Source organism: Pinus tabuliformis, chromosome 9, assembly GCF_031772625.1.
Source record: "Pinus tabuliformis cultivar Carrire ecotype Pingquan chromosome 9, CPIR1, whole genome shotgun sequence".
Lineage (NCBI taxonomy): Eukaryota > Viridiplantae > Streptophyta > Pinopsida > Pinales > Pinaceae > Pinus > Pinus tabuliformis.
In genome coordinates this window covers 1,549,457,002-1,549,470,456 of record NC_142307.1, presented here as the reverse complement: position 1 = coordinate 1,549,470,456, position 13,455 = coordinate 1,549,457,002, and the positions used below count along the sequence as shown (strand labels likewise).

The window sequence follows — 13,455 nt, the reverse complement described above, 5'->3', positions numbered from 1 at the left end:
AAAGAGTTCCCCACGCCCTAAATCCTTGTTAATGTTGGTATCCTGGATGGTTCTTAAAGAATGGTCCTTTGAAGGAGTGGGACCACACGGGGCCAGGTGGACCCAGTCTAGGGTATGAGGAAGGTATGACACAATCAATGATACTCTTACCCTAGTCAAGGTGGGAAGGATCAAAGAAAGTATTTCACTCAATGATGTTGCTTTCAACCTAGGAAGTGCTAGCCTTGGGGATTGCAGGGCAAGTCTAGGTCCCGGAGCTAAGGCTTTGCTTTTCTCCCAATTCCACTGTCGGAATGTCTTCAAATCTGGAGGAGGGCTAGAAGAGAGGCCAACGCAGGAGACCCTAGGAGATTGAACATTTTCAGTGGCTAACTTGCCTGGAAAATAATGCCTTAGGCACCCCAATGTGGCTAGACTTGGGAGAAGGTGAAAGAATAGGAACTTTGGTGACCAACCTTGGTAGATTAGTGCCTTAATACTTGAGAGAATGGAGTATGTGTTGATTATGTGTAAGATTTCTTGGTTTTTAGTCAAGGAGGCCTCAAAATTACTTCACAAACCTTCTCGGTCAAGTGAAAGCAATCTTGCAGCTTTTATACTTCAAATGTACAAGAGGAATGGCTTGTTAAGGTCTAATTTTACCTCTAGGAGATTTCACTCATACTACAAGGGCCAATGCATGGATATAACGTTATAGAGACAATTCCACAGTATTAAGCAACAATTTGCATGCAACAATTAGCCTTAAAACAACGAAAATCCCATCCAACATATATGGCAAAGTAACAAGAATAACATAAAATATTCGTACTTGCAATGCAGTAGAGTATATCCAACCATTCACAAATGATAATGAAGAAGCTCCAAGAGAAGATAAACTAATAACCATACATCAAAATCCACCCATAAATGCTCCAATTCATTCTCCAGCAAAAAGTGTGAAATTCTCTAAAGAAGAGAGAGATCCAATCCAAAATGATGATGAGAAATGATCTCACGTCACTTGTATTTATACACATCTAAGGAGTTCGAATTAGCCTCCTTGGTCTACATAAGCCCCAAAAATAAAATAATGTGCTAATAATACAACTTTTGGTGACAAGCCCACCAAACTAACTCATGAATAAAAAGATAAGCCTTTCAAGAGGTCAAATAATAATCTATGCATCTCATAGGGTCTTCTAGGAGGCGTAATGAAATCCATGGGTGCCACAATGAAGAATAGGACCCTCAAAAGTAGTGGACAAGGGGTTGGCCCCTTGTAATAGCCTGTGGTGCTCCAAATGACATGTGGGGGCACAAAGTGTCCTCATGGGTCTTCAAACAAATCGAAGATTCTTGTAGGTCGCCCTCAAGGGCTAGGATGATTGTGTAGGTGATGCCACATCATCATGGAAGTCCTGGATCATTTGCCAAATGTATGGTGTAGATCTGGGGCCGACTGGGATTGATGGATCAAGTGCATCCTCCTCATCCAATAGCTGAACCATGAGAAATCTATGACTGGCAGTGGGGATCCATGGAGTGTACTCTGCTACTCTGGAGGGTTAGGACCCCATATAAGGAGATCAAATCCCAAATGGAAACCATCTACAATCCTGCATAAGATTCAATGCGTCCCCTAGGCTTCCAGTACAACAAGTCATTAGAGAAATTGAGAAAATGAGCTTACCTAATCATGGACCATAGGTGGGGACTTCATAATGGCTTGCCTTTCCATAATGGGCTTCGGGATGTGCCATTGTTTCCTAAACTCCTAATGGGGTTAACCAAGTACCCTATTAGGTGGTTTCTGCTTCTAATGGGGATAATATAATCAAGGTACATTTGTCAAAATGTGGTGGCATGTGGCAGATAAGTGAATGAGGTAGGGAATGAGAGGGGGCAGCCTTGGGTCACATGCTGGGTACGAGGGTAGCTAATAAGAGGGAAGCCCATCCTTAGGTCTATAAGGTGTAGGAGGGAGAAATCGTGGTACATGAGGTGCCTCGACCTTGATTTTTCCACCGTTCTTTATATTTCTTTTGTCTTTTTATTATTTTCTTTGATTAATTGATCGGGGCTCAAGGGGTTAGAGCATGATGTATAAGATATAGCAGTTAATCCCCCCCTTTAAGGTGGGTTAGTTCATTTGCCCACCAGGGGTTGGGACAATCGTGGGTTCCTATATGATGAAGAGGTTCATAGAACCTGTTGGAACCAGGGTGATGGCCATGATGATGGGGTAGAGCTCATGTATTGGCTTTTGCCCACGTGTTAACTGTTTTTGTCCTAGCCATCTTTTGCATTTTGTGATACTTTTCCTGTTGAATGTGGCCATATATGCTTTTGACTTTATTTTTAGTTGCATCAACCTCCGGGCTTCATTCCAAGCCATGACCCAACGTGTGGGCAAGTGAAAGGGGTGAGATGATCCTAAGTGGACCCAATGGAGGAATGTGGACCCAGGTGGGAGAAATGATGGGTAGGGTAATAATGAGTGGAAAGAGGGTAATATAAGCAGATAAGGGAGCGAGACCCCACAACCAAAATCAGGGTTTCCTGTGAAATACCATTTCTGAAACCAAGTGGTCAGTAAAAAAGATCCCACAAGATTGGAATCCAAGGTTAAGTCGTAAAAGGGGTCTAGGGGATAGAAGCAAAGACCTAGCCTGTTCTTTCCGCCGAATTCCTCCTTTAACCCATGCCCAAAAGTGTCCATGATAAGTAAACTACAAAACTCAATTTCAAAATGACAAGGCATACCTTTAGCTTCGGGAGGCCCACCTTCAAACATATGATCATGGAAGATTGGCGAGGGACCACATGGCTGACTCAGGTGGCAGAGAAATGACGCAATGAGCTAGCCGATGGTTGCAAGGGGCTGCTGGCTGTCGACTGAGGACCATCTTGGAGAAAATTTCTCTCCTAGGGATATTACCCACAAAATGGTGGGTGACAGGACCCACAAATTTTTCTTTTTGGAGAATTTAATTTCTCTAGGATTTTTAATTTTGACTCTAATTAATTAAACTTTTGGCTTAGGATTTTAATTTATTTTTGCCAGAGAATTTAATTAATTGACACATGAGGGAATTAATAATTTTTCTCCACCGTCTAATATTTTAGCCATGGTGGTAAAGTATTATTTACGTAAGATAATTACATTTCAACTCTCAAAGAGGAAAAACTCATTTGTCATAGACCCTCAATATAATACCCAATTCTGCGACTCAATATGATCTAGTAGACCAAGGGATTTGTAATAAAATAATTTAGCCAATTAGCTTAAATTATTCCCAAATCACTTTTACAAAAGACTCAACTAGAACACTAGGACTCACCTAAGATCTTGACGACAAATTCCACCCTAGCTTTGGGGTGAGGTTGGAGGGAAAAACTCTGCCGATCATCCATGTTTAGAAACAAAAATGAATCAGTGAGACAAAAAACCTCCTAGGATGAAAATCGTCACCAAAATAATAGGCTTACCTAGGTTGTTACATACATACATGGTCTTACTAGCATCATTTACATTACAAATATTGCAGAATGGGTTTACAACTATGATAGACTGATGACTGATCACTGATGATGATGAATCCAGGATAGTTTGAATGCTCAAACATGATGGAATCCCTTTGCAAAAGAATGTACTGCTATAGGGTAGTTGACACGAAGTGGTCAACAATGTCTATAAATCATTGGTCTCGCCAACATTGTGCTCTGATCTTGTGGAGAGATAGAGTTGTTATTCAAGGCCTTGCTATGTGACAATGCTGGTTGTTATGATGCTAAACAAATGGGTTACCAATCCAACTCTTCTTATGAGATCTATTCAGATTGAGAATGTCCATGTACCATTTATGAATACCTCCCTAGTTAAGAGGGAGTGTTCAAAAATGTGTAACTAGGTTTGGTCTTCATAAATATGAAATGTACTTTTGATTTCTGTATATTGGAAAATGAAAGAAAAATTATTATTATTAATTTTTGTTGGACACCTAATCCTCTATGGGTTAGTGTGGAAGCAGAATAGACTAAGGAAGTCCAAGAGACCTTGGGATGTGGAACCCAACGGTCAAACCATGTAGTATAAATGTATATGTTTTGTTAATAAAAAATGTACTCTCATTTTTATCTTTCATATTATTTTGCTGCCATGTGTGTTTAACATGGTATTAGAGCCACGATGTGTAGTCTTCTCCCACCATTAATTGTGTGGTATTCTCGAAACTGGGTGCTCTGTCATTTGACTGTTAAATATTCTACCCTTTGTGTACTATTTTAGCTTTCCTCTCTGCCTTCTACAGTGTCCTTCTTGCAAAAACGTTACATTTACTTGAGAGTGAATCCTGACAGCTATTAATCCTTCACCTGTCGCTGCACCTTATTATAGCCTGCCTTCTACAGTGTCCTTCCTGCAAAAACGTTACATTTACCTGAGAGCGAACCCTGACAGCTATTAATCCTTCACCTGTCACTGCACGTTATTATAGCCTGATATAACGTTCCTTTGCACCATCCATGGAAAGTGGAAATGGCTCTACGCCATCCCTGTTAGGTACATGTAGCTCTTAGATTTGTTGTGGTGCATCTCGCTGCCTTTATGCTTAGTCTGACTTGCCATATTTTGTCATTGTTTACCTTCTCGGAAGCATTTCATTTGCTCACCAAGCCTGTGTATATTTATACTCGTAGTACTCAAAAACTTCACCTGCATTCGTTCATATTCTGACAACATTTCATAGCTCAGTTGGTGCATTGGAATTGGCATTGGTTTTGAGCTTTGAATGTATTATGTTGAGCATGTCTTGTGAGTTATTCTCTACCCAATCTGCGTGAGGCCCATCTATGAGCACAACTGCATGTGAAAGGAAAACAACCTCATTAGCATGCTTAGTTGCGTGTGAGAGAAAAGTTGTGACGACAGCGAAGGAAAATAACACTGTGGAGGGAATGCATGGCATCCTTTCAGTGCATCGTGGCTGTCTGAAAGAGGACAAACGGGAGTGTTTTCCTATAGTTGATGAGAGGTGGTGGAGATCATATGATATCTTGGTTTGGCTTTCAAGTTCAACATCAAAATCCATGGTTACAAGTCTATGGTAAGTTTAAATGAGATAAGCATAAAATATAATTTTGCAAGGAATATTTAAGTCGTGCGTATGGCCAACATTTGGGACACATTGTTTATATGATGTTGAAGACAATATATACGATGGATCATGGAAGTATGCATTGAGATCCATAGTGTATTATAGTGTATTATTGAGTTCATTCATAATATTATTACACATATAAAATGTTATTGATTAAAAAAAGTTAAATGGTGCATAAACTCTTGAAGGCCGTGACTGGTGTTGTGATATATATGGTGCGGTAAGCGCGGAACAGTTTGCATTATATACACAACGATTGAAGCATTGAACATATGTGTATGTTCAACTGTATTGATTGAATGTTGTGCATGAATATTACTTTGGGTGTTGGACAGAAGCTAGCTGAATGGTGCGTTAAATTCCATGTTCGGTGACTGAGTTAAATCCTGTGTTGCTTAAAAAAAAAAAATTGACCTGACTGAAGTATAAACATATGCGTTGGCCTTTTATGATGCAATGGTCATGATTCCTTACTGTAACTTTTTGAACATCGTGTAATTTGATGTGAGATGCTTGGGTGGTTGAATTGTTTACTAAAGTGAAAGAATATGCGCTGGTCATTTTTGTTAAAGAGGATGTGTTGGTTATGTGAAACCCATGAGGCTGGAGTGTATATATGAGTATTGTTTCATTGCTCGTTGTTGAACTGAAGATCAATAGTTTCATTTCGTGAAGAGAAGATGATTATTTCCTATAAGGGCTAACAGAGTTTTTGCGTGTTTTTTTGAGCGCTGCCATTCACTGTAGTCTTACTTATTTTATATGAAGAAATTGATGATATTGTAAGCACTTGTTTTGGAAAAAGCTTGTAACAAAGTTTCACCCCAAGGTTTCGAGGGTGAGCACTTCATCATCTGCCATTCAAAATTAGCAAATGTAAGGCGCTTCTTATGTGCTTTCAGCTTTGTAGTTTATGAGATTATGTACAACTCTTTCTCTGGCGATATGTTATCCCCCAATTGTAGCTGTTCCACATGCTATCATCAATGGTTACAAGAATGTATTAGCAGTCGCTATTGAACTTGACTATTCTTTTCCACTAGCCGAGAAAGTGAAGGAGTATTTGAAGGATCCAAGCAAGTTTGCAGTTGCTGCTGCTCCAGTTGTGGCATTGTATTTAAAACTCATTATAGTTTTGTGTTCAGTGTTGAATGAATACTTAAGATGCTTCCTGGTATGCTTCAAGAGATTGCAGAAGGCTTAAAGTTTGTATACTTGCAGTATTTTCAAGCAACATAATTTTGTGGTGCTTGTGTGTCATGCGAAATACAAGCAACCTGTAGATTTGGAGGTCGAAGGGATACAAACACAATCTACATATATATGCATTGATTCCTTGTTACTTCGACTGCTTCATAAGAGTTTGGTGGGCTATATAAAGGCAATGATTGTTTTGACAATTAAAAGTAGTCTTTTGTGGAGGAAAGTTTAGTCAGTTGTATTGTCAAAACATAGTGCTGGTCATGAGTAAACTCTTATTTTTATGTAATGGATTGTAATTGGTTCATGCTGGTTGCACACTGATCATTTGCTGCACATTTATAAAGGATATTGCTGTGTACTGTGAGCGGGTATTACTTTTTTGCATTGAGTAGTAGTTGTGATCAGTTTTTAAGGTGTAATCCTGACATTGAAGAAAAAAAAATGGCCAGAATCAATGAAATATTAAAGTTCCTCAAAACTTTGATATTGTCTACTACTCATGATACATTAAAAGTTAGCAAAATTTCTCTCATAGACATTCAAGTCTGTCTACAAAATGCACAAGAGAAAATTGATTTTTTGCAGCTCAAATCTCAGCTACAGCAAGAAGAATTAAAACAGAGGAGTCATTCTGATTCTGTTTCTGTTCAGAACAATAAAACAAACCCCATAAATAGCAAGTCAATATTGTTGAAGTTCATTCAGATCCAGTGCCCAATAATGCAACAGTTGTACATGCAGATGCAAAAGTTCAGTTTGCACTTCCCACGCCCATCATCAGACCTTGGGAAGAGCTTGTCCATAACAAGCACAAAACTGGTCTTGGATATGACAAGGACTTGTCCTTTCATATTCCAGACTACTCCAAACCAATCCAATTTCAAAGTGTTGGATTCATTCATGACAGTTCACCTGCTCCTCATGATAGTTCACCTCCAGCTGTTCCAGATTTTGCCCCTCTTCCACAGCAGCCACAACAGATTGTGAAATGCCAACACTGTGATCAAGTTGGCCATATGAAAGATCACTGTTTTGATCTTCATCCATGTAAGCACTGTCATAAAACCAATCATTCTTCAAACAGATGCTTCAGAAACAAGTCTCCTGCAAGAACAAAGATTCATCTTGGATGGATCGCTTCTTGGCAATGGGCATCAACAGCCAAGAAGATATTTCAGTCACATGTCAGAACTTGTTCTAGAGTATTGAACAGTCTTGCAGTTGAGTTTTCTCCATCATCTCACCTTGTATCTGACATGGGGGGAAATGATGGTCATCTACAAGCTTCAAAGCCACATCAAGTGAGCTTTAAGCCACAACCTACCACACCAGTTTCAAAGTTGTAGCCAGAGACAAAGATGCCCCTGAGCATGCCTTCAGTTGGTAATCTAGGACACTTCCTCTAGCAGAAGACTTCAACTTCTTGCCAATTTCAGAAGAATTCCAGGAATAGAATTGGGGATACTTCCTCTAGCAGAAGACTTCAGCTTCTTGCTAGTTTCGGAAGAGTTCCAGGAATTGCAATAAGCATTCCAGAGTTGTTGGTCATCCTTAAACCATCATAGGTTGAGACTTCCCTTTTAAGGTTGAAGTTCTCTCTTTTATGCGGGGTGAGGCCTCCCTTTCATGGTTGAAGGTTTCCCTCTTCAAAACACCAGGAGCACTTCCTTTCGCTGAAGACTTGAGCTTCATGCAGACTTGGAAGAATTCCAGGAATTGCACTAAGCATTCCAGTGTTGCTGGTGATCCTTAAACCACCGCCCTTTATACCAACATTTCAAAGAGCACATTCAACCTAGTGCTGCCATGCATTTTTTGCACATTTTGTATTACAACTCTCTTCTTGGACTCATACATAACCCTTTGGATCAATGGGGGGAATGTTGGACACCTAATCCTCTATGGGTTAGTGTGGAAGCGGAATAGACTAAGGAAGTCCAAAAGACCTTGGGATGTGGAACCCAACGATCAAACCATGTACTATAAATGTATATGTTTTGTTAATAAAAAATGTACTCATGTTTTATCTTTCATATTATCTTGCTGCCATGTGTGTTCAACAATTTTTGGAGCATGGGTTTCATGCGCAAGGTTTTTTATTTTAGAGGTCAAGCACCCATTGAGTGCTTCTAGGATTTGTCTTAGGTCAAGAAGTCAAGAGTCATTGTCATAAGTTGAAGACCCCATTGGGCACATTATAACTTGTAAAGAAAATTATTTTTGTCTTTAAAAGTGTCAAAATACCCTTCAAGACCAAGTAGACTTATTTTGAGGAGCCACATCCACCTTTAGAAGGGAACTCGACCTCCTTGGAAGATAGACATCACTCACTCATCCAAGTGAAGAAGAAGAGCAAGAAGGCAACGAAGAAGGAAGAGGACAAAAAAGGCTTGTTTCTGCGCTATTTCTCTATCACACATGTGAAGGAAGGCTAGGGTTTCTGCTGCTGGACTAGGGTTTTTCTTCTGCAGGTTTGATCTTGAAGAAAGAAGAGAAAAAAGGTAAGCGAAGGTCACATTAGGTCATCCTCAAGCACCAAAAGAAGGAGAAAGCCAAGCGAAGGTCTGAAGAAGCCTTGGGAGGCCAGAATAAGCTCACATGTGTGGTAGCAGCTGCTGCTGGGAAGGCCGAAAATTTCAGACCTGCAGTAGAGGCTGAAATTCTGAAGCTGGGCGTTGAAGTTGTGCTGCTAGAAGAGATTTGACTGGGTTTGACTTGGACAAAGGAAGCACATCATCCGGAAGGGTTGGACTTGGTCTTGGAGGGTATTGGTCTTGGTCTAGAGGTCTTGGAATTCGTCAATTGAAGAATCTATAAGAAGAGAAGAGATTTGTGGGTTTTCCTCTCAAGTGGAGAGGTTTTGGCCCTGGCTTGCAGCCTACATTCTGTGTTCTTGTGTACTATTGTTCTTCTTGTTTTGGTAGCTGTTTGATGATATACAAACATAATAATAAGTGAAAAAGCTAATTAGTAAAAGTAAGGAAAAGTAAAAAGAGATCACAAGCAATTATCAAGAAAAGAGAAATCATTCTAACTATTTCCCTATAGATTTCTCAACATAGGAGGCCTCTTGGCATGCGGGAATAGCTCCCAATGCTAAACAAAAATCAACAGTTCAATGGTCCACTTGGAAAGAATTTATTGAGCATTTGAGGGATCATTCTATTGAGTTTTTATCACTATAAATGAAGGACCTAATTGGTGATTTCAGTGCTCTGGCTTAGAGGAGAAACACTTTTATTCTGAGAAACCAGTTTCCTGCATACAAATCCCCACGAACTTGTACAAAATCCCTTCAAACTGTTGGTTTTGTGGAATTCTGTCAGAATTCACCTCTAGGAATGTCAATAATGGATATTGAATTATAGACGAGGGGAAACTATAATAGGTTGGTATTTTGGTCATTTTGGGACATCTTTCAGTCAGTTTGATCTGATGTGTGGCAACACTTCTTGATCTAGTACTGAACTTAGGGATATAAGTTTCTTGCTCTTTGAGTTTTACATCAGGTTTATTGTTCCTTTAATTATATGGTAAAATTATGATGATATCGATTTGAGTATTGCTATTTTAAATGCATTTTGATTTATTATCATAAACATTATGAAAATGGCCTTGGGTGATGTGTTTTGTTTGATAATGTTGTGGGACTTGATGTGTTGTAACTGTACTGGCCCAAGCTGGTGACATGCTAACTGGATGGTGAAGTTGGTGCACCTATATATATTTCTGATTACCATATGTTGGTTATTACCTAATGGATTGTGTGTAATTATACTTATGGTAAATCTAGCTAGGTAGGAGCTATCCTATGTGCTGAAGCCTCAATTTAATTGCTTGCTATTCCAGCAAAGAAACTGAGGAATTAAGATGTACCGTATAGTTTTGTGTCCCATGCTAGGGATAGCAATATATAAGCCATTGCTCTAGGCCTTGTCGCTTAGTGGTAGGCTGTAATTATATGGCATCGACAGATTGATCATGTAGTAGAATTTCCATTGAAAGACTGGTGAGCAATATAGCTGGTCCCTACAAGTGGAACTGTCTATTGCAGAGCTGATATTAATTGCCTTCCCATAGTGCTTGAGTAGGATTTTACCCAAGCTAACATTATACTATTATCGTCTTGGATTTCAGGTGTTGAGAACTAGTCTGACAACAAGTGTTGTAGCCGTTTTATTGAAAATTTATTCTATTGGTATATGGTGCAGATGGATTTCTCTTAAAAGAGAATATAAGAAACTAAGTCCCGCTTTCTTCGTTTACTATAGAGTTTGAAATGTTTGCCTTAATATTTTGCACTAAATTACTGCACTGCCTGTAAACAGGACTTCATTCAGCAGTTTTGCTCAAGCTTTGCATCCATGGAAATTGATCATATTCTTGAAGCTGCAAAAGATCCTGGAGGTAGTCGAGTAATCGAAGCTTTCCTTTCTTCCAATGCTCCATTAAAGCATAAGCATAGAGTTATTTCAAAGTAAGTTCCTATTATCTTGCAATCAATTCTCTATGAGGATCTTGTATGGTGTCTTAGTTTTTCAAAATTTTGAAGCTATTTTTGGAACCTGTAATGTCCTAGATCAATAATGAGAAAATATGTTAGACACTCATCGGAAATCCCTCGTTGTCACTTTTTTACATTCATTTCAGATACTTTCAATATTAGCCAGCTATGTTTCAAGTATTCAGTCAGTAACTTCATTATTGATCTTTGTTTGAAGGTTACGTGGACATTTTGGTGAATTGGCACAGCGGCCATCTAGCTCATTCACTGTGTCAAAGTGCTTTCTAGCAGCTGATTTGGCACTTAAGGAGGCTATAGCTTCTGAACTGGCCTATGTGCAAGCAGAACTCTCAAGATTAAAACATGGTCCACATCTGTTAAGAATTTGTGATGTGACTAGGTATTGTGCCAGCCTGAAGACTTTCTTATGGTCATTTGATATCCAGAAATCCTTTAATTCCTTTCCTGTATGGCTACACTAGAATGTGGTCCTCTCATAGACTTCAATGTTATCTTTACTTGATTTCTTTCTTTTCATGGGACTCTGCATTTTCATTTTGTCCTCTTTTCTGTAATTCTTGAATTATGCAAGGCGACTGATGGTATCTTGTAATTCTTAGAATGAAATGTTCCTCACAGAATTGTTTATTGACAGATGGCTGTTCATTCTGAGTTGGATTATAAACCACATGAACTATTTTCACATCTACATGATTGTTTTGCAGGTATTCAAAAGGACCTGAACAGTGGAGGTCATCTCAAAGTTCAAAACAATCAACTCGTCAGGCCTTTGCTGAGGTATTTGGTTCTGAAGGGGAAGCCAAAAGGGAAGACGATACTATTATGGTGTCTTGCAATGAAGAAGCAACAGAAATCCCTAAAAAAAAGAGCCAAAAAAGTAAGAGGGATAGAGGGATGAATAATATAGGGGAAGCCAAAAGGGAAGACGATACCATTATGGTGTCTTGCAATGAAGAAGCAACAGAAATCCCTAAAAAAAAGAGCAAAAAAAGTAAGAGGGATAGAGGGATGAATAATATAATAGATGAGATGGACAATGCATTTTTGATAAAGGAAGATACATCAAATCTGATGAATTCAGTGGCTCAATTGGGCTTTCCCATTCACAAGGGAACAAAACGAAAAGAATTGAACAGACAATCTGAAACGAATGAAAATGAATCAGGCAATCATGAAATCAAGGCAATCAGCACAAAGTTATCCTTTCCAAAAAGGGATTTGTTGAAAAAGTCAGGCAAAGATGTTATTGAAGAAATCTTTTCTAAGAAAGATAAAGTGAATAAACCAAAGAAAGGAAAGAAGAGACATGAAAGTCAGAATAATTCAGCTAATGCCGAGTCTGTTGAAGTGGGTGTTGATTCTTCAATCAATAATGTCCTTAATATCCTTGAACAAGGATTAAAGAAGAAAAAGAGAAAAAATAAGCATGGCACTGATGACCCAACAACTTCCAGTGCAAAGAAACAAAAACAAGGAAAACAAATGGTTTATATGTAATATTTTGATCAATTAGAGAAAATAGATTGCTAACAGAATGCATTAGGTCTTCAGCTTCTTCACTAAGTCAATCTCTCCACTGTTATCTGGGTTTTAACTTTTCACTAACATCTGATATTTATATGGTGTGGGAGGGAACGGCTTACTCCAAAATCTTTGGAAATTGTGGTCCTAATACCAAGCAGGGAATGCTGTCTTTGAAGAAATAGTGACCTATTTTTTGATTCTGAAAGATATATTTCCATGAACACTGTTCTGGAAACGCTTGCTGATCGTAGCTGCATGCATGTTTGGTGTAGTTAGACTAGTGTTGGATGTTTTCGAGTTTGGAGCTCTTTCACAGTAGGAGGCTTCTCTGATATGAAGTAGTTTTAAAAATTGGGAGTCCATCACGACCCGTATGTATCATGCATTCTTCATGTTTTGCTACAATGAATTCTTTTGGGAATTGTCTAATTGTTCTACTTATTGGCCCTATTTTATTAATATAGTGACTGATTTTGGTCATGATCTGACTGACGTTAGTCATATATGGGTCCAAAGAGTAGAGCAAATGGTTTTGATATACATTGGAAGCTATATTAATTTGGCCAAGTTAGATTGGTTTTGAAAGCCAGAGGTCCATTGTTCATTCCATATCTAATAGGTAATTATCTCTGTTTGTCACTTGGTTGACATCAATTTGTTTGACTGCGCCGGGATATGGTATTGGTATCCAAAGTTATAATGTTTAAGCAACTTCATTCTTATTTGCATCTATATATGGTTGCTGAAATGCTTTGGAAATATGAGCTGGAATGCGTCTCTATCTGATGCAATGGCGGTCATGTCTTTCCCTGTTATCTTGTAATGGTATGTTTTGTTGCAATTTCTTGTATCAAGGAAAACATATATCTGTTGTAATTTTTTCCATTCATGTTCTTATTGGTAAATATATTAGAGAAACGTGATGTCTGTTAATGGAATCTATAAAGTAATTGTGCACAACTTATTTAGAAATCTTATATTTTATAATGAATATTGTATTAGTTATGTGCTTATCTTATTTGGGAATCTTATATTTTATAATGCATATTGTATTAGTTATTA

The 13,455-nt window shown here is 38.5% G+C and overlaps 1 protein-coding gene across 1 annotated transcript in view; it reads left to right on the top strand.

Annotated features, from left to right (window-relative positions):
- LOC149154508 (pumilio homolog 23-like) overlaps positions 1-13,115 on the top strand; it is a 261,613-nt gene extending 248,498 nt beyond the window's left edge. The window contains exons 8-10 of the mRNA XM_089439529.1: positions 10,673-10,821; positions 11,066-11,248; positions 11,574-13,115. Coding sequence (XP_089295655.1) covers positions 10,673-10,821; positions 11,066-11,248; positions 11,574-12,366 — 1,125 coding nt within the window. The 3' untranslated portion in view covers positions 12,367-13,115. The remainder of the gene's footprint in view (positions 1-10,672; positions 10,822-11,065; positions 11,249-11,573) is intronic.
- The last annotated feature ends 340 nt before the right edge of the window (positions 13,116-13,455 follow it).